Below are 22,096 nucleotides of genomic sequence, written 5' to 3'. Positions count from 1 at the left end.
ATTAAGGCATGATAAACACAAATTTAATCAAGGCAGGACTAGTTTAGAGATGAATAGCAGATATGTTTAAACTTTCTACTTCACTCAGTCATTACTGAAGGCAGGTTACTTAAAGTTAGACTTAGCCCTCTGTAAGGAGGGTACTTGCATATTTAACCTCCCAAATTATATTACTGCTATTGCAGGTTATAACCTGAAACAATAAACAGTCATATTCTTGCATATCAAGACCCCAACCTCGGCTGAAATGAATCCATTAAGATTTTATGTATTTCTAGAGAGAGTGTAGCGAGGACGTATACAGCCTGTGATTCAAGTATAATAGTATTCATATTAGAACAGGTCTTAATACGTAACAAAATATAGATGAATATAGTTTGGGGGTTCTAATAAATAATCACTCTACGTCCCTTAACTGTTCTAATAGTGAAAGTATCTATTCAGTCAGAATCAATATACTAATAAATAGTTGAGTAATTTCTTTTAGCTACCTTAAAGTGATAATTAGCCTCATTGAGGTGGATGTGCATCTAAGATATTTGTCTGATATGTTATCATTTCATCATCTAGCAGTGTTAGCAGATGGTCTGATGATTTTGTGGATAATTTTATAAAAAGGTAAAACCTGTATTTACTTTATACAAGCTTAAATACTAATTTTCATCTTTAATCTTTTTCGTCGTCTGTTTTTTGGATGAACCTATCTATTTCATCCTGATCACATTTCTGCTCCCAAATCATGAGTGCACCTTAACTTCATTATCTAATATCTTGTATATCAGAAATGAATTTGATTTAATATCAAATGGCAACAGTTTATTAAAATTAATAGGTATTGTCTTATATAATACCACGATAATGTGTTATGTCTTTGCCTGTTTAATCATCTCTGTCTGGTGTAGCTATAATAGAATATTTTTGATCTATCGGCTCAAATTAACTCGTCCCTCTGCTTAAGCTTTTTAGTCCCATCCTTATGAAAGCTTGAATGTTTGGGAAGAAATGAATTACTTATTTTGATTTATTGTAAATTTGCCATGTACTTATTCATGAATTATTGATGGCGAGTGAAGGATGGAGCCCATTTAAAAAAAAATTATTAATCATTAGGTGAAAATACAAAACCTTACATATAACTTTTTTATTTATTACATAAGTTACCTAAAAACTAACGTTAAATAGATATGTTAAAATCAGATTATTATATGGTAGACTAATAGATATCAGGTTTCTTCATTGGTTCACAAGATAGCTCTATAATTTTGAAAAGATTAGAAAAACATATCTGGCTTGATTAAAAAAATATAACATTAAAATTATGATAAGTCACAGAAATGATCAGGGTAGATCTACCGGATGGTGGTGAAAAAAAAGGTAGTTCAAAATAGTACAAAATCTATACATTTTTCACCCTCACTTCTCCCCCTTCTCCATACCTGCCTATCTTGGACTACTGCTTTCTAGTTTTACTCTTTCGCATCTTTGTTCATTCTGTCTATCTATCTGGATTTTGGTCTCCCACGTGGTCTCTTGTCAACTATACTGGCATTCTGTAGTGTAGAGGCATCCTGATGGATTGCTTCGAGCCACATGTCCCATCCATCCTAACTTTATTGCCTTCACATCATAAGATATTGACTGACCAGTCTCTGCAATCAGTTCATTGTTAGTTCTTCTCCTCCATGTGGTTAAGGCTCTGATCCCAGATCGCTCCTGTAATTACAGGAGTATTTATAGTCCTTGTACAGAGGACTTTCTGTTCAAATCTCTTGATTCATTTTGCAATTAAATAGAAAAGTAAAGTAAGGTAGGAGTGTGGAAATATGTTACAAATTACTGTTAGAGTGGGGTGAAAAGTTGATGTATTATAAAAGTTTTAGCACTATTTTTATCTCCACCTGTTCCATCTTCCTTCATTAATTACATATGGTCTACTAATAATCTTTTCCAATAAAATGAATGATGGTTAATTATTAATTACCTGAATAATTTTATAAGTAAAATACTCATCTATAACTTGTGGGAAATCACTTTGAGTGACAGTCTTTGAGGCTTAGTAACCATCACGGAATAAGGCGGTTGGGATTTTTTACAATGTAGTCTACTTAGTCCCAAAGTCGGCTGAACTAGTTAACCTTTAAATCATCAATAGGTGGTAACGTTTACTGACCTGTGTTGTTTGTTCTCCTATTGTAGTTTCTCAGTTGTTGGAATTGATAATTTTTATCAAATTGAATAAAAATTCATAAATATGTATTTTTTTTTAATGTTTAGATATTTTCAAATATTTTTTCTAAACCATTATTATAGTCTTGATTCTCAAATTCAAAGCTAAAATTATCTTCTAATTACAACAAATTTAGTATATTGACAAGCCGACTTTACATGGTCAATACTACTGACTATATTATTGGAGAGATAAAAATATGGAAAGTGTTATTGAACATATAAGGTAGATATTGATGGATTGAAGACTGGTAGTCTTCAGTATTTTTTCATCAGTAAATATTTACCATAGAAAGACCGCATTAGGAGTTAGTTTTATTTTATTTCTACTCTATTTTTGTTTTAAATGGGAGCAATCACGATGATATAGGTATAGGAGGAAATATATTTGAACAGGTAGATAGGTTCAAGTACTTGAGTTTTATTTTATATAAAAAAAAAAAAACCCAACTGGATGAGGAAATAAAAGAAAAGTTAAAGGCGAGAAATGCTTGCTATTTTTCAATTTTGAAATTACTTAGCTCTTGTATTCTGTCTAAAAACTTTAAAGTTAGAATTTACAAAACTATTATCCTTCCCACTGTTCTTTACAGATGTGAAACATGGCCTCTTACACTAAGGAAAGAAGAGAACCTTGGGATTTTTGAAAATAAAGTATTAAGTGAAATATTCAGACTGAAAAAGGATAACATAACCATAGAATTTAGTAGGCTACGCAACATTGAATTGAGGGAACTTCACCCATATTTATAATTCAAGCTATAGCATTGCGGCGAATTCAACAGGTGTGTAAGGTTGTGGGAATTAGTAACGAACAGATCCCTAAAATGTTAATAAACACTGACCCGATAGGGAAACGTCTGAGGGGTAGACCGAAACATAGATGGGAGGATTGTCTCAAGACTGATTATGTAGATTTGGGCTTGGAGGGGCATCATTGAATTGATGTTTGTAGAGAACAAATGATGGTATCAGCATCGAAGCTTCGGGTCCGCTAAGCCTTTATTATTATTACATGTAAATTATTATATATCTTGAGTTTATCTAAATATTTTGGAAATCTTAAATTTATTAATTAATCTCATGGCATTTTATCCCTGAACTTATTGTTGCCATTGATTGGTTTAAGCAATCTGTATTTTATTACATTCATTTGTGAAATAACAGATAGTTTCTAACCTCTCATTAGTGAATGGTGAGTAAGGTTGTGGAGAAAGAGTTAGTTAAGCTGCTGTTTTCATGTGCAGATTATTTTGTAATGGCTACTAGAGGTCATTGCTTCTACATGTTTACCCCTTAAGTTTTTCTGCATGCTTTTACTATCAGAATGTGAGCTACCCACATTAACTTTTATGATACTGATAAAAAAATACTAAATAGAACTTGAGTTATTTAATCTGATTTAAATTTGTTGTGAGTTAGATATTTGAATATGTTAAAATGTATATCTTAAGTTCTAATTTTATTTGATAAGGACTAAAACCACCTGTTTTCACCTTATTTCAGAAATAGGGTCATCCAAGAATAGACATCCAGCTTCTATAATTTTTTTCCTAATTTCTTGGTAATTAGGATTTTTCATCAGTTGTACAGTTCCAATTCTACTAATCAATATTTTATATATTCGGAGTGCACTTTTGCGGACAAGCTGATGTTTGTGGCTGAAATTAAAATTTGTTTCCTTTTACAACAAAAGAATTATTATTTTTATATTTTACATTATATAACATCAATGTTGATTGATATTATATAAATTGATTATAGTTTATTTATTTATTACACTATCTATGCTTTATAAAATCATCATTACTTTAAATATATTTTATGACATCTTGTTTGAGTCTGGTTTTATCATTTAATTGAAATAAATTACATCCATAAAGTCCCAATTCTAGTAACTTTAATTACTAATAACTTATTAACAAATGTCCAATATTTTGGCCTTCTTGGCCAATATTAAGGACAATCTTTAACTGTAATTTCACAGCCTCACATCAACTGTTAAAAATTTGCAGGCTATTCTGCCCCGATCTAATATATCATAATTAAAATTAACCTATTTTGTCACTTTTTGTTTTAAATTAAATAAAAATTGATTACCTTAACACTATTACCACTAACTTTTCAACAACAATATTCTTTATTGTTGATAATAGAATTGATATAATTTGCAATTAAATTTTTTTGAAATGCAATGAAAAAGTGACAAAATAGGTTAATTTTTAACTATAATATAATAGACAGAGGCAGAATAGCTTGAACATTTTTAACAGTTGATGTGAGGCTGAGAAATTATAGTTAAAGACTGTCCTTAATGGTGAGCAGGTCGGCCCAAACATTGGAAGTTATTATTGTTATTAGTTTTTAGTATTGGGACTTCATGGATGTAATTTATTTTAATTGCATCATTATTAATCTTTCAAATTTCATCCACAGCACAACAATAATATATTTTACTTTAAAACTTATTTTTAATTTTTCCTGCTTCTTATTCTACTATTATTCAACACTACAGTTGTTAATAAATTTAATTTTCCAATGCAGTGGTATTGTTAAATGTTAAGATTGTCTGATATATTCCTGATGTTTGGATATTAGTTGAAAAGTTTTAACTACTAAATGCTCAATAAAAGTGGTTCAAAGTAAACTACCTAATTTTTTAGTATTTTCTGAGAGGGGTCCTCTTTTCCCCAAATCAGGAGTGGGAGGGGGCGCATATGTTTCAAATTTTTGCTGAACGGTCCACAGACTTCTATTGGTTGGTAACCACTAGTCTGCATTGTAATATTTTTTATCAAAGCAATTATGATCACATTTTATTTTCACAATGATCTATATAATATCATCTAACAAGTTGTGATTACAAAGAGAAATGAAAAGCCATTTACACAAATGAAGATATTTTTTAAAGGTGAACTAATATTTTTCGCTATGGGTGTAAGCATATAGAGTGACAACATTTTCTACTGAAACCTAATAATATGATAGGTAGCTTCTGTTGTTTATTTTCATATCAAAATGATAGATTAGTCTCTAATTTTTATTTGCTGAATATCTATTAGTACCTTGAATTTTTAGTAACAGCTCTTGCAATATGTTGTATAGGTGTGTACGCTGATATAATAGCTAGTGCTTCGTCAGCCTCATCTCTAATTATGCGCTTGTTATCTGCTGCTCTACTTAAAAGAGAATTCACAATTTCATCATATTCCTAAAATTAAAAAATAAATAAAAATTAGTTGCTTCTGAAATTGGAAAGTTACTATACTTAGATAAATGGATTCATGAATATAGTACATATTAATTTTAATGAATTAGAATTCAATATTCGGATGACTTAATTTTTAAAATATCTATTTTGTCGCTTAAGCTATGATACCTCATGATTTAGAAGAAAAAATTTTAAATCATTTTATAGGTATAAAAATCAATGAACCATTCTAAAAACACCTTCAAAGAATTTTCGATGTCAGAAAAAATGATATAAGTATCCTACAATACGATTGCTATGACAAGACGATTATAGAGTGACAAAATGATTTTTTTAAATTTTAAATATTCGGAAAAACATATTGTTAATTTTTTTTTCTTTCGAGGTATTATAGGTTAAAAATCCATTTGTTTATTTGTATATGAATAAATATGCTTTAGTTCATTTGAATCTTTTATTTTTTATCCCATAGTGTGTAATTTGTAAATTTTATTAATTAACTTCTTGAATTATTCCGTTACCATTAAATAAATAACTATTTTAGAAAAAGTAATCATGATCAGGATCTATTATATAATCTCACCGGTCGAAATACAAAGCCACTGAGTTTATAAAGTTCCTTAGCAGCTTGGCAGGCGACCCTCACGCACCTCGACCTGAGGGACCCCAGTTCGCCCAAGATGGTCCTGCTTATTGTTCTTCCTTCGTGTATTACCAATTCGGGTTCAATTCTACTCAAGTGGACAGCACCTTGGATTCCAGTTATTCGATCATTCCTGTTGAATAGATTTTATTAAGGTCCAGTTATCCGAGTTTTTTTTTTTTTTTTTCTTCCTTTGTAATGATATTATAGAAACCATTCTAAAGGTCTAAATTATGGTTGAAACGTTTTTAACTGTTTTAAAGTTTAATTTAAATGTTTAACAAAGAAATTGCAGCTGGAAAAGTAGCATTTTTTGGTTATAATTAAGATTTTGTTAGACCTACTTGGAGTTGAATCAAAAACTTTAAATTCCTAGTGGAATTTGACACTATTCCATGGAAACTTGGACAAAATATTTTAAAATAAAGTTGGATCAATTTTTTGTATTTGTGAGATTTATATTATGTTAGTTTTGGTTTGTAGAGATTTTCTTACCCTTCAAGTAGTAAGTGCCTATATCAATTTGAAAAACTAATTTTTTTTTTTAAGTTTAACAAATAATTTTTTTAAACCACTTAAAAATTCAAATTTTTCCAGACCCAGTCATCTATTCTATTAAGCATTGTTTCCCAAACGTTTTATAATTTTCCTAAGAATGTGAATCCCTCATCTAAAAATAATTACATTAGACTAATATCTCTACTAATGGACACATCGAACTAACACTCCCCTGTATGAACAATTTTTTTAGGTCCTGACCTGGAAGTATAGCAATTTAGACCTTCAGGCGACAGACACCTGTCTGACACAAAAATATCTTTAGTGCTCTGATAAATGAATTTAAGAAAATAATATTAAATGGATTCATGTTTTAATATAAATACCGATGTACATTTAATAAATACATTCATATCTTATAACATACGAAACCACACAAAAACATAAACTTGTAAAAAAAGTTGTTTTTATCATTTTTTCATGTTTCCAATCAAAACAAAGTAAATTGCTCATAATATCAGAATTAGTCAAAGCCAAGTGAAACACGCATCTCCATCAAAATTTTCCAACTCCAAAGGAGGGTGTGCATACCATGCTTTAGGATGCATTGGCATATTCTTTATAATTTTTATTTTAATACCTTATCGGCCTGGTGGATCTTACATGGTTAATACAAAAGTTACATTTTTTGTTTTGTTTTACATTTGATTATGGGTTGTATAGTTTTGACTGCCATAAAGGAGTTGCCATTACAAATTTTATCTTCATAAGAACTGCAGTTTTTCAGATATAGTGATCACTGTATGACAGTGAGTTAGTTTGATCGGTCCTTTTATATATTAAAATAAAAACTTTTTTTTTTTTTTTTTTGTTCCTTAAGCAGAATTTCTTATTTAATTTAACTTTAAAATGTTTCTGTCAGTAAATTAGGATAATTTTCATTTTTAGTTAAATATTCATTACTACTTGCTTATTCATTTAAAACATATATATATTATATTATATTTGAGTTCCACAATTATAAATGAAATGCCAAAAATATTCCTTTCATATATAACTTAATTAAATTACTTTTTTTTTAAAAAAAAAAAAAGGTTAATAAATTATTTATATTTTATTTCTAGAAGTTATTAAGAAATAGAAGACTTTATGTCTATAAAATTTAGCTTACCAGTCTGTAGCAACGAGCTGTGCTTTCATTACCCTTGTGAATTCTAATGGATGTTCGATATCTTGATGACCTATCAAGTCCACCATTGTCTCTGAAGTGTCACTATTTTTCCCACGACTTGGTGGTGGTCTCCTGAAGGCACATAATCTCTGATTAATGTCTTGGAAGTAATGAAACAGAACAAAAAATTGTTCTGTTGGATCTAATCCAAAAAGGTATCCTCTTTACTATATATTCCTTGATACAATTGGATGATCCAAATCATGAATTATATTATTATTGAATAATAATAATTTGTGAGAGACTTGGATAATTTTGTGTTGTAAAAACATTAGGTTCCATCTTAAATTGTAACAAACATCTTTTTTTTAAACAAAATTTTTGAACACAAAAATGGAAAAATAGCAAATTTCCTCAAAATCGACTTAACTCGAAATAAGCAACAGGTTGACTATTTACCTGAATTGGCTAAAACAACACAACTCCAAATGGGACAACATCTTATCATTATAAGTCCCCTTTGATAATGTTTCAATATTACTGGATAAAAATATTTTGTCACTTTATATATCAACTTTAATAAAATTCCTGTAACATATTAAATTCATTGAGAGCTATGAATTGATAAATTTCTGCATGGGTTAAACCTCAAAAACTTTGTAAGTAAGGTTTTATCAATACAAACCAATAATAATAATAAAAATGTGAATGCTCATTGTTAGACTTGTTAAACATAGCATTATCAATAGTTATAGTTTTGATTTTAACTAATTTAAAATTTAGAATTTGGCATTTCATAAGAAAATTCATCAAATCCATTTATATAACCCAAAATATCAAAAATGTAGTTAATTTAAAAACAATAACTAATGTGAAAGAAATAGGGTAACACTAAATAGACATGATCATTAAAATTGATATGTAATAATAATTGGATTAAAAATAATTTGAAATAGCAAGTGATAAAATCAACTTAGAGGATTCAAGAAAAAACCTCTTAGATACACATACACATACAAATCCAAACTAAAACATACCAGTTGTAATAATGGTTTTATTTGGATATTGAAGGAGTCTAACTACTTTTTTAATCTAATTAAAATTTAATGTTAAATAATGTATTGTCAAATCATTTAATATAAACAAAGTATATGAGATAAGGAATTTTATTAAAGTGGACTAATAAAAAATATTTGTATGGAGTAACATTGAATGAGTATTGCAAAGTTTTTTTTAAATCTATGTTTGCCAGGTAAGGATAAATGGCTCAATAATTAATAAGATGGCCTTTGCGGTTTGGCTATTTCTCATTTAACAAAAATAAAGTTTTGTTATTCATCCCGGCTGGGAAGGATTGCCTTTTTTTGTGTTATGACTCCTCTTGCAAGATTATGACATTTCATACATCGACTAACCTAATCACTTTAATTGTTTGTTTGAAAAGTCAGGTAAGTAAGAGGAGGGTTTCATGCGTTTTTTTCAATTCTAGGCGCTTTTTAAATATTGCTCTATTAAAGTATCTTAAAGTCTCCTCGTCCCATTTTAAGTTAATATTTCAAAAGTGATATAATTTTCGAACTGAAGAGTGCAGGAGAAAAATTATCACAGTTGCACTTTATAGTTTATATTTTATCTAATAAAGTAGTGTAGCCTACCTCTATCTTTTCTGCAGTATCCCATTTCAGGGCATTCAGATCCTTTTTGTCCCCTCAATTGTTTGCTTGTGATCTCATGAACATCCTTTTTAAATAGCATTTCAATGTATTTTTAGCATTATGTTTTATTTTAGCATTGATGCTTGTCATGAAGATTTATTAAATGTTATATATATTTATAGAACATGGGACTTGAAAATGTATGTTTGGAAAGTCGTTCGTATAAATGAATAAAATGTACTGAAATGTAAAACAGTTTCTCATTGCTAATGATAAGACTTCATTCGCAATAATGTTTTGACTATTACATTTACACAAAATTTAATATCTCCATATTTTTTGGAAGGTTTGTTATTTTCAATTGCTGGGACTGAGATCAAGGTTGGTTTTCATAATGAACTTTGAAAAATTTTCCATGTTCTGTAATTAAGTTGTTTTATTTGAGAGTAGTGAGATTGTGAGAGAACTAGTACTAAAATTTATTGTGGTATAATGGTTCCTTTAATTTTATTAATAGTTAACTCTAAACTAGTTGCGACTTTATAAAATAGTAAGAAGAGTCAACATACACTCACAGATGGCTGTTAACTTTTGCTCTTGGCTTAGGTTGGACTTCAGGAAGTAAGTTCGGCAGTCGGTAGTCAAATTTTTCCTAATAAAACATTAAATTTAGTTAAAGATTTTTCCCATGCATGATTTTTGTGCTATAAATACGCTTCTTAATCTACCTTTAGCGAATATTTGCTCATCATTGGTGATGATGCTGCTTTTGGAGAACCTATAACGGGTAGTGTAAATTCACCTGTAACAAATTGTATTTGTATTAATATTGAACTGGAGTAAAAATAACACTTGTAAGAACCAAGTTTCCACATAAATAAAAATGATTATTTTAAGACTAATTGACTATAAAGTGGTATAACTGCAATTATAAATTTAATTTCAAACAATTAAAATATGAATCAATAATATTGATTTAATTGACTTATTATTTTTTTAAATTTTTAAGCTATGTATTGTTATTAATGTACAAGGTTATTATCATTATTTCATTTATTTTAACATTTTTAATTAAACTTTTCTGGAAGCCTATGTAATATTCAATTAATTAATGCTCTTCTGTATTAAATTAATGTTTAGGCTAAATTTACTTGACTCAAGTTCGGGGAGTAGGTCTTTATCCAGCTCTGTCTCTTCACAATATCCTAAAATTTAAAAAGTTAATCGAATTAATCAGATATTATATATTTTTATTTGTTATTAAACACTATATACATTTAACTAAGCTTAGACATTTAATTTAACAGATTTTCCTGGAAATTAATAATTTGTTTATAAACCATGAAAATAAGGTTTATATAATGTTAATCCCTTCCCAAATAGTGAGGTTTGTCAGCTATTAGCCCTTTGGAGAATGACAGATAAAGGGTTTAGGGCACAGGATGAAGGAATAATTCTAGAAGTTCTTATTTAATGTTTTATACAGTTCATATTCCAAAATCTTATAGGTAAACATTAGGATTATGGTGTTAGATAAATTAATTTAATAAATAGCTTTATAGACATTTAATGCATCAAAGAGATTTAAATTAAGGTTATGTTAGTACAAAAGGTTTCATTATACCTTTTCCTTTACACCGTGGGCAGATAATGAAGATTCCATTTGAGATGTTCTCAAGGGACTCTTTTTCTATCAAGTCTCCTTCCATTATATTATCCTTTAAGGTTGGACCTGGATTGGTATATCAGTTAATTTCTTTCCAAATAAAACTATCATTTAATTTTCCAAACCAGTTTATTGCTACAAACAAGTAACTGAAGTACCTCAGTATGATTAACGATAGCTGTTCCTTCCGTCGCGGTAGTTAAGCTGATTTAACTGCTATGCAACACTATTTTTTTTTTGTTTTTTTACTTTACGTTTAGTTTACCCATAGGTAAACCTTCCAATCTCCTGTAACCTAACTGTGTCGGTTTGATACTTAAAAATGCTTTAACAGAGATGCTTGTCAATTTTCTATTCACACATGCTGCGAAATAAATTGTTTGGTTAGTCATCTGTTAACCATTTAGGTAATCTCTTGATATCGCTCACGAATATTTCATTTTTGCCTCCTCGTTTTAATTTATATCCGTTATATGACAAGGATAACTAAAATTTGTATGATTGTCATACATATGAATTTCTCAAGTCATATTAAATTTGTATATTTTTATTTGCGTTAAAATAGAGAGTATCTCTTGTACTTCATTCACATCGTTTCACACATATATTTTCAGGCTAATGCAAAAAAAAAAAAAAAAAAAGAAAATCTCTAACGAGGCTTTTTTTTGTTTATTACGAATCGAAGGAGATATTGGAGAGGATCCTTACCGTTCGATTTTTTTTATTGTAGATAATTCGTCTTTCAAATGAACATATGAAAATGTGATGTTTAAGCAGTTTCATAAAACTTGTTTGATCTGTTTTGGCGTTAGTCTAGAACAAAAAGGTTTTACGGCTATTGGATCGGGAGCAGAAATCCAACGAAACAGAAAAAGTAGTGACAAAATCAGTCCATCCCTTCTTGAGATAAAAGTGTCACAGACAGACCAATGGCCAAAAAAAATGTTTTTAACTAATGGTTCTCTAAAACGTATAGATTCGTTGAAACCGGCACATCGAAGATTTGACCAATACATTACAATACTCTTCTTACCTTGGTAGTAAGTAAACAATTACTTTACGAACTTAAAAAAAAAAAAAAAAAAAAAATGTTTCGAATTACTCGAAAACTATACTTTTTCTGGAATATTATAACCATTCGTTTAAAAGTTAACTTGATTGTTTAAAAAAAAAAAAAAATCATTAAATTTTAAAATATGGTTTGTACATTAAATGGAACTTTTACTGCTTAGTAAGGGACATAGGATAAAAAAAAAATGGTGGGATGCGTTCATCTCACAACTTTCACTTGCAATCTTTGATATGAAATTAATCCTCAGTAGCTTCAAAACAGAAGAAACTATAGTAGAAAAACCAAATCATAGTATTTGGTATTATTACAAAAAATTATAATTTGTTATATACAAAAAGTTATTATAAAAAAATTATAATCTTAACCAATTTATTGTTGTTCATCAACTTTTATAGAATCAACATTGAAAATACTAAGAATGGTTTTATGGAGTTATCCTGTCAGCTAAAAGGCTCATATATACATATGTGGAATTAAAAGTTACTATGGTGACGAGAAAACGTTATCAGGCTGCCGAAATGGAAAACCCCTTGCGCTTGCGCCCGTCAGTTAAAATACTTGTTAAAACAGTTTTGTAATTTATGCGGTTTACATTCTATAACTTTCTTTGTTGATTTTTTTGCTTAAATCTTTGTTTTATCCAATGATGTATAATATAACCTCTAAATCACTATTCTGACCTCCGTAAATGTGTATTCAACCTGAAAAAAACATTAGTCCTCTTATCTTATCAAGTTATTTATCTAATGCTTTCATAGTTTATATTTATCCATTTTTAATGACTTGTAAGAATGATGGGTGATTTTTCTAATAAAGAAAATTACAGGTACTTCGGACGGATATTCATTATCTTTAGTGATTAGTTAACATATAACATGGTTGAGAGTCTGTTACTAGGTCTATTAAATGGATAATGACGTCACGCAACAGACCAGCTTTGTCACCGTTTTATTTGTTGTCGTGTTAGGTTACTTGCCCGTGTTTTGTGTTTCGATTGTGTTTGTATTGTTTCGGATGTTTTTATAACTAATAAAGCTATAGATGACAATAATAATAATGTAATGACAGTTGACAATTAGCTCATCTTGATTCTCTTCCTCACAAGTCAGAAGATCAACAAGACAGTAGCCAAACTTTCACAAAAATTCTACTTTCCACTTACTTTGGGCATGTTGCAATAAATTATTTTAATGAAAAGTTAGAAGTAAACAATAACATGAAGTTTGTGAAGTAAAGGTTATAAAACAAGTTGCTCAAAAAAATCCGCTAGGAGCTCTTATGCATTTAATATGACTTTAAATAGGGCTGCTCACAATCCTATTATTACAACATTTTACATTTAACACATCATGAATATCCCTAATGAGGATAAAACCTATATGATATTTGAGACCAGCTAATTTTATGTCGATGTACCGAGTTAGAACCGTTTTTGAGAAAAGCTATTCTATAAAATGGCATTTATGGTGAGTCGCTTTTTACGAAAAAGTTTCCGTCACATCCCAGACTATACACCTGTCCTGATTATGTAATTTCAATTTTGTGCCACTTTTCGTTTTTTAGCTAAGTTTTTCTCACATTTGTGGTACTTGGCTATTTGCACTTAAGAGACTTCAAAACATGTATTTTCATCGAAAATTTGCACCGTAGTAATACTTTCTCTTATTATAAGTTTAATATATTGATAAGTGAAAGTAATATATAGTTAAGATGTTTCAATCAATTTATACAGCTCGACAACGAAAACCAGTTCATACTTGATAGCAATAAAAAAATATGGTTTGTAAGTATCATTCAACTTAATAATGAAAATGAGAATAAACGAAAAAATATAGAACATCTATTTTACTCGCATTAACGTTTTCGACATCTAAGTACGATTTTGGTTGCTCATCTGTTAAGGAGCCCTTGTTCATGGATTATAGCTACTGTTTTTTCGATTCCTGATTTTGGTGTTATTTTAAGGGATTGTGTTGGTCGGTGCTTAAATTGTCTCATATAATTTTTTTTAAATTTCATCCACTGCTTTCCCACACGAAAAAGTATTTTCATCCATGCCTAGATTTCGAAAACGGTTCGTCCGATTCCGTACTAAACTGGAGATTAGTGTAAAACTGATCCAATATCAAGTTTATTTTATCATATCCACTGCTTTAACTTACTTAAGTGAAAACTACTTTCCTGGACACCTTTATTCCAAAAATGTAGTTAATATTTTGGAAGGACGAATCATTAGGCTTGAAATATAGGTTATTATGAAGAGTAAGATAAATAGAAAGGAAGTTGCATTATATTTGTTTGTACTTTGCAGGCATTTCTTCAATTTTTCTTAGAATAGATGATAATGCAATTATTATAATAGGAAAATAACGAAATTAAGTAATTGCCATATCAAGTGACCAGTAAAAGATGAATTATCGTTTCCCTACAAAGGTAAATATTTAGGACTTAGAGTAACAATTTAAACCAAATCTTTCAACATACTGTTAATATTTAGTATTCGTTTATTTCTGAATAAATGTCACGACCAGTTGAAAGTTTATTTACAGATTATTTTATTTTTACGAGTGATTTAGTAGCGAGTCTAGAAATAGATGGACCAAAATAAAAACACCATTAATTTTTAACCGCCAAGGTCGAAATTCATTCATAAGAAGTATAGAAATAAAAATAATAATTGAATGGCTTTGAAAAGGAATTTTATTTACTTGGGGTTTCACTTTCTTTGGTACCCTGACCAGGGAAAGAAGGGTAGAGAAGAAAACAAAAACAATAATTTCATTTTAATTTTGTTATTAATTTAATGAATACTACATATAATTAATAATCGAAATTGATGTAGCTGCCAACCATCTACTATTCCAGTTAGGGGTACTAAAAAGTGGTGACTGTTATAAAATAGTAATTTTTCATTCGAAGCTCGAAGAACTTTAAAACTACTTACAACACTAAAAAAAACCTAATAGAACATAATTTAAAGTTAAATAAATTTGTTGACATAAGAGCGCTAAAAGAGCTGTCACAACCATCAGAATAAATCATTAATCTAAGAAGTTAATTACATACACTTATTATAAATTTCACATAGCTTATTTAGTACACTTTTTTTAAATTTCATTACGAAAAATTAATAGTGAATTCATTTTGAGAAAATAAATATTAGATGTAAATAGATATCTATTAAAGCTAGTTGAATGTACTATACTATTAAGTAGTTAATGTTGATTTCTCGACGCTTTGAAAAAGTTTCGAGAAACTTAAGTCAGAATCCACTAAATTATTATTCTGTCTACTGTTCTCTAGGGATGCTAAACGTGGCTTCAGGGAAGAACAGCGCCTTTAGGTTTTTTGAAAATATAGTTGTACCGAGAATATTCGGGCCGAAAAAGGATCAGTTAACTGGAGAATTTTGGCTTCGTTGAATTGAAGGAACTTCATTTTTTTTTTTAATATATTTTTTTATGATTCCTTACTGGTCATTTATGACGTATAGGAGGATTATCTACAGGGTACCACCCTGTTCTAACTATGGAAGTGGGTTAAGTTTTCATTTCGTGGGACCACCACAGAAATTAAAGTTGACCTTCCCCCTGGCCGGATTCGAATCGGCGCCGCTGTAGTCACAAGCCAGTTAGATTTGTTTCCTCTGAAGGAATCTGGTTTTTTGGACCCGAGCGTTGCAGCCTTATCGTACCAACCCACGTCTGTCCTAAAGGTTAAGACTATTTTCTTTCTCTACTTTGAAAGTGAAGGATAATGTCCTCAAACTGGCCATGAATATATTATCTCAGCTATTAGGGTCTCTGATTTGAGGATGGATTGAATTATATCATGTTATCATGAATGAAAACAATACTCCAAAGAAATTTTTTAAAAGTGTAATAAGACTCGAGCCTCAATCTTAATACAAAATTGACGCTGACTAGGGAACCTCTTGGTGAGGTTTTAGGATAGCGATTACAAAATAGTACGCCCCAGGATAAGAAGCTAGGTTTAGTCAAGTACAACTGTATGAATTAGCTTTGGTAGTTTCGATCACATTCTAATTGACATATTAGAAATGTTAAATATATCTGAATTTTCATATTCAACTGTTAATAAAGCATCTTGTCAACCAAATGTACATATATTATTTTAATGTGAATTAACAATGGAGCCACATGGCCTATTCTTTTCTATTATTTATTTGAATAACTATTATTTTGGCCGTTTATCATGAGTACAATAGAATTAAAGTATGACTGTGATTTTCGTTTTACCCGAAATAAGAACTTGGAGGCTTTTTATAGAAATTTTTGCAACTTCGGTGTAAGTTAAATCTGCTTATTAAGTCCTTATTTAGTATTGTGTCGTTGTATATTAAAACGTTTTCAGAGCAAAAGGAATGCTGGAATTAATATTTTCCTTTTGGGACTGAAGGTATTTAGAAGTTATCGTTTTACTTACAACCTTTCTGTCAAATCCCCCAGTTTTTACTTACTAGCGAGAACTGGAACGCTGTCCAAGAACAGCGCCATTTTATATTTTCAATGAATCTCTGTATGACAGCAGAAGTTTATGTCTGTAGATATTATATTCAATTATTATATATTAAAAAAAAAAAAGAAGATATAATTGAAGTTATTAAAACTAGTTATTACTGTAAACCATTTCCACTTCATTGCTTCTCAATAGTTTTAATCTCTTGCCACTATACTGGCATTCTTTGTTGTGTAGAGGTGTCCTGGTAGATTGCTTGGTGCCACATGTCTTGCTCATCTTAATCTATTTCCCTTCATGTCATGGGATATTGCCTGATCAGTCCCTGCAAGCAGTTCACTGTTAGTTCTTCTCCTCAGAGCTGGGTTTATCATGGCATTGTACAGCCTTAGTTTCATACTTCTTGAGATTTTTCAGGATTTCAGAATTCTTGGCAGAGAAGGCTCTGTGCTTGTTTTAGGCTTGTCTATCTCAGTCTGTTGATCATTTATTGATGTTATGAAGCCGAGGTATTTGAAACTGTCTACTTTCGGAAATGATTTACCATCTATACAGACCATGTGATGTCATTAGGGTTGATTTTACTTCCACTTATTACCTTACATTAATTAATTATGTAAAAATTAAATTCTGCAGAGGACATCCGTTCGGCATCTGATCAACCCCTTTGAGCGAATGGAAGTTGACAGCTGTAACTAAAGCAGTAATAATAGAAGTATAAGTAGCAATTTAAGACCATGGAGGTCGAAAGTATTAAAGCATTATCTTAGAGGAATATGAAGCGACACTTCCAAATCCAGTCCAGGCTGGGTTTTTTTTGTTGTGTTCCAGACTTAGTTTCCAAATTATTTTTGTCTTGATATCACAAAATGGGTTGAAATGAAATACCATTCCACACCAATGATATGGACTATATTACTTTGCAGTTTTGGGTAACCGTTTATGTTGTTAACGATTCAGCTTATCTTTTTCGACGATCAGCTTTTTAAGGTTATATTTTATGATTTTTATTGTCTACAAATAATTTAATTAATAACTTTATAGTTTGAACCTGTAAGTTTATTAACACTTATTACTATTATTTAAGAATATTTAATTCATTGACACTCCAACCTGCTGCAGTGTAATCATGGAAGGTGACTGCACTTTTAAAAAGATGTATGATTCATAAATAAATAATAATAGGTTTCTATGATTGATTTTAAAAACATTTCAATTTTTTTTTTGTTTTTCAGGAAAGAAATTCTGAAGATATGGAAGTTTCACCAACCACTCCCCCATCAGCATATCTTCCATCATTTTTACTCGGAGATAGTGAAGTATCTGAGGAAGCTAGATCAAGAATTGGCGGAAGGGAAACACATAATGTCACCTCTCCTCCTGGAATGAAAGCTTATTCACCAATCAGGGCTGAATTCAATAGGTTAATTAATTGTATACACTTTTTTTATCATGAGAATTTAAATGTTTTTACTCAGAAATATTGTATGGAACTATGAATTTTCATTAATAATTAAAAAGTAGAAATGCTTGATTTTCTTTTATCTTGTACCACTATTTTTTCTTAGTAGGAACAAATAAAAAAAATATTGAAACACACTAGTGTTTCAGTATTTTTTTTTTTTTTCAGTATTCAGTATTTTTATTTTATTTTCCAAGTAATTATTTCTTTAAGTGTAGGTATCATTTAGTTAATAATTTTAAATATTTTTATGTTATGGCTTGGTATATTCTCAATATCTGTTTATTGAACAGAAGTAACCTGTTTTCTTTTAATCCCTACTCGGTCATTTGTGACATATTGGGAGGGGTGTATCTATAGATTACCATCCTACTCTAACTATATTAGAGGGAGAGATGAGCAAAAATTAGCTAGTTGAAACTAATAGCTAAAATTGCCAAGGATACAACCCTTATTCATGAATGAATCATTGATAAATAAATATTGTATCCATGACAATTTTAGCTATTAGTCTCATAGTTGTCCAACTCTGGTTTGGGGTAAGCGATCAAGGTTTCATTCTGTGAGAATTTATACCACAAAATGTCGACCCCTCCCAGACTGGATTCGAACATTTGCCACTGCAGTAATTAGGTTGCTAAGGTAGACATCTAAAGTCCCTCAGCTACAGACAGCCTAGTAAGCTGTTTTCTAATTAAGGCCTTTATAAACTAATAAATGAAACATTATACTCATAAATAAAATAAACATAATCTATGAAAGTTCAACTTTTGTATAATTCTGATAATCCTTGTATATAAAGATATTTTAAGAATTATTTGAGCGCTTTTACAGAATAAATAAAGTGGATTGTATGAGTAAGGAGATAAAATAAATGAAGTATTATTAATAAAAATGAAGCCTCTAATTCTTGGTATTACAGAAAGAAAAAAAAAAGTGAATATATGGTGTCTGCCAATCAAGTTATAATCTTTACGTAATAGTAGTTTAAAAAGTTTTGATCATGTAAAATGTATAATAAAAATGAAGCCTTTAATTCTTAATATTACAGAGAAAAAAAACAAGTGAATATAAGGTGTCTGCCAATCAGTAGTTCATTACTAATTATCAATGTTTCATATCATTAGGACAACAAATCATGAGATAATTTAAAACTAAAAAAAAAAAATTACATTAGTTCTTCTCATATCAACTATTTTCTTATTCTAGATTAATGAGACTTGTATTCCTCATTATACACTTGTCATTTGTATGTATGTATTATATAAATTTAATAATAAAAGAGGCTCCGAAAAAAAAAACATTATACCCAAATTGATGAATAATCAACCAATGAAATATTAACTGCTATTTAAGTTATAGCAGGTTTGGTTTAGAATCTGTCTCAAATAACCTACTAAACTACATTTTATTCTTTGTTTTCATAATTTATATTTATGATTATTGTCGTCCTATATATTATTATGTTAATCGACCAGAAGTTTAATTTTTTTTTTTTAAATATTTCCCAGTTGTACAAATTCCTAAAATTTACTCATTTTAAAAAATTTCTCTCATTACAGGAGTACTAAAGTACGCCTCAATGGACCTCCCACTCAAAGTTTATTTGATGAAACAGAATCTCCTACAAAATTAAACAATTCGGTCCTCTCCCCTGGGTGGGTTACAAGGTAAGATGTTTAATCTTAAACCGTTTTAACAAAATTAACAGAAATAGAATACTATCTCTAATGTATTATTTTTTATTTATACTGTCAGTCTTTTTCTAAAAATTAAATAAAGTTTAGGAAGCAGAAGTGGAGGGGAAAACAGCTTCAAAGATGAAGATGGCCTTTGGGTTGTTGTATTTGGTTTCACACCTGCAGCTGCCTCTCATATTTTTAATATGTTTAATCAGGTAAATTATACCTAAGTTAAAAATACAAATTTACTTTTAAATTTTGCTCTCAAATATTACATTTTACATTATTGATTGATTGATTAATAATAGGTGTATCTCATAAAATACTGTTGTAGGTTTTGTATTATAAAGGTACAATTTTTAAAAAAAGAGTGAAAAAATGTCACAAATTTATGTTTTCACATTTTTTCAAATAATTTTGAAAATTATTAAAAATCTGGCATAACTTTTCAAATGCTTGTTAACTTTTTCACTGAACTAGAGATAATAATTTTATCAGGAGAAGATGGTTGGGTGTGCGGTCAGAATATAATACAAATAAGTTCTTTCAACTTATTTGTGTTATATTCTGACCACACCCCTAACCATGTTCTTCTCATATATATTATCCACGATCAACTATCTTCTCTTCATTAAAGATATGTTTACTGACAATTTTTTTCCCTTAAATGAGAACAGTAGTCATAAAAATGGGTTAATTATAATTTATTTTTAGTGTGGACGAGTTGTTGAACATTCCTATCCTCCCAATGGTGGTAATTGGATGATGATTCGCTACGAAGATAGAGCTGGGGTTAGGAAAGCCCTTGGGTTCAACACCAGGGTTGTGGCTGGAAATATAATGCTTGGGGTTACAGAAAGGAGAAGAATTGTAAGTTAATATTTTTTATATATCTTATAAAAATTTTACACTTGTATGTAATCTGATTTATTTATTTTTGTAGCCAGAATTAAGAATCACAGAAGCGGAGAAAGATATTGTTAACTCAAGTATGGTAACATCTCCTCTGAACACCTCTCGTGTTAGGCATCTTGGCCCCTCTAAACAGCCTTTGGTATAATTTTGTTTATTTATTATTAATAATTGTTTTATTGTATTTATAATTTTACTTTGTCATTTTTTTTTTGATAAAAAAGAATATCGCTATAAAGAAATATCATATGTCTCAGTTAAAGTAATCACGTTTAAAAAATGTTCTTCCGTTACTATTTCTTTGTTTGTGTTGGCCCAATAACCGTTTAATGTAAGCATATTTTATTATGGCATTATCTGTGTTAACTTTGTACCATTTGATGTTTGTTATCATTGTTCTTGGAAACCACTTTTATTTTCATTTTTAAAATTACATCAGTGTAAACTTTTACTTCGTAGCAGTAAATTCTTCATTATATTTTATCAGTTTTAGACCTTATAAAATGTGATAGTGCAGAGTGATTTGAAAAAACAGAACAAGAAAAAGTGTTTCATTAAGTATGAAATCAGATGTGTTAAACCGTTTTGGAAAAGGATAACAAATAGTAAAGTTTACGATATACTCGGACTAAAATTTGTTCGCTTCACAATCAGGCTGATAAGGCAAGAACAACAGCTGAAAATATTTCCAATGTGGATTGAAGACCAAAATAAAAAATGCTCCTCTTTGTTTGTCAGTGATCTAGGTACTAAATAAAGTTATGTGGGATTCTTTGAAAGATGGAGAGAAAAGTTCAAAGACAGAAGAATTCTGTATGAGTCATGGTTAATTTCTCATATTTCAAAAACTTTATCGCTTTCACAACAAATTTCTGATGGAACTGCAAGGACAGACAAAGTTGTTTCAGTTAAACTTTAGAAATATATTTCCTGATGTGAAATATCTTTTTCAAAGCTAAAAAAGACTTGAGTGCCATGAAAAAATAAGTATTTCTGTACTCCGTTGAATTTTGGTTCAGTTATACATTTATCATATTTTATTTCTATTAATGCAGTTTATTTTCATTGCAGGCACAAATTGACGAAAACATTCCAAAAAAAGATAACTCTGTTATGTCTCGTGCAATGGATCTTCTTTTTGGATGGTAATTTCAAGAATGAGGACTTAAAACTTTTCTTTAAGTTTGAGAAAACAAGAACTTAAAAGTGATTGTTTTTAAGAATGTATATATTTATAAATGTGTATGTGATTTGTTATGGACCATTATATTGTTACATTCAATTAACATTGCTCAAGTTGTTGTATTAATAATTGACCTATTAATGACGCATTGTTTCCTGTATTTTACTGGAAGCAAAATCCCCTTTTGGAAAAGTAAATTAATAATATAAATCTTATCAAATGATAAATAAAACAGT

General features: G+C 29.5%; 2 protein-coding genes across 7 annotated transcripts in view; one reads left to right on the top strand and one right to left on the bottom strand.

Annotated features, from left to right (window-relative positions):
- LOC106683087 (uncharacterized) overlaps positions 1-11,639 on the bottom strand; it is a 16,733-nt gene extending 5,094 nt beyond the window's left edge. For 2 of the 3 annotated variants that reach the window (XM_014424320.3, XM_067046844.1), the window contains exons 1-9: positions 11,229-11,638; positions 11,029-11,136; positions 10,556-10,609; positions 10,133-10,206; positions 9,980-10,056; positions 7,750-7,881; positions 6,021-6,213; positions 5,292-5,437; positions 3,723-3,887 (exon numbers count right to left, since the gene is read on the bottom strand). In XM_014424320.3, coding sequence (XP_014279806.1) covers positions 3,723-3,887; positions 5,292-5,437; positions 6,021-6,213; positions 7,750-7,881; positions 9,980-10,056; positions 10,133-10,206; positions 10,556-10,609; positions 11,029-11,113 — 926 coding nt within the window. In that variant the 5' untranslated portion in view covers positions 11,114-11,136; positions 11,229-11,638. Of the gene's footprint in view, positions 1-3,712; positions 3,888-5,291; positions 5,438-6,020; positions 6,214-7,749; positions 7,882-9,979; positions 10,057-10,132; positions 10,207-10,555; positions 10,610-11,028; positions 11,137-11,228 lie in introns of all 3 variants that reach the window. The other variant, XM_014424321.3, reaches the window with a different exon arrangement.
- The window catches only part of Nup35 (Nucleoporin 35kDa), a 22,715-nt gene extending 619 nt beyond the window's left edge, over positions 1-22,096 (top strand). Inside the window, exons 1-7 of one of the 4 annotated variants that reach the window (XM_014424326.3) lie at positions 11,841-12,110; positions 17,857-18,044; positions 19,646-19,753; positions 19,866-19,980; positions 20,480-20,635; positions 20,709-20,819; positions 21,749-22,080. In XM_014424326.3, the coding sequence (XP_014279812.1) occupies positions 17,875-18,044; positions 19,646-19,753; positions 19,866-19,980; positions 20,480-20,635; positions 20,709-20,819; positions 21,749-21,826 (738 nt within the window). In that variant the 5' untranslated portion in view covers positions 11,841-12,110; positions 17,857-17,874 and the 3' untranslated portion in view covers positions 21,827-22,080. Of the gene's footprint in view, positions 1-11,840; positions 12,111-14,536; positions 14,576-16,317; positions 16,451-17,856; positions 18,045-19,645; positions 19,754-19,865; positions 19,981-20,479; positions 20,636-20,708; positions 20,820-21,748 lie in introns of those variants that run through there. The other 3 variants (XM_014424324.3, XM_014424323.3, XM_014424325.3) reach the window with 3 other exon arrangements.

This window comes from Halyomorpha halys, unplaced genomic scaffold, assembly GCF_000696795.3.
Source record: "Halyomorpha halys isolate HHAL.00 unplaced genomic scaffold, Hhal_1.1 Scaffold464.1, whole genome shotgun sequence".
In the NCBI taxonomy this organism is placed as follows: Eukaryota; Metazoa; Arthropoda; class Insecta; order Hemiptera; family Pentatomidae; genus Halyomorpha; species Halyomorpha halys.
The sequence above is the reverse complement of the archived record's forward strand: the minus strand, read 5'-3'. Positions and strand labels throughout refer to the sequence as shown.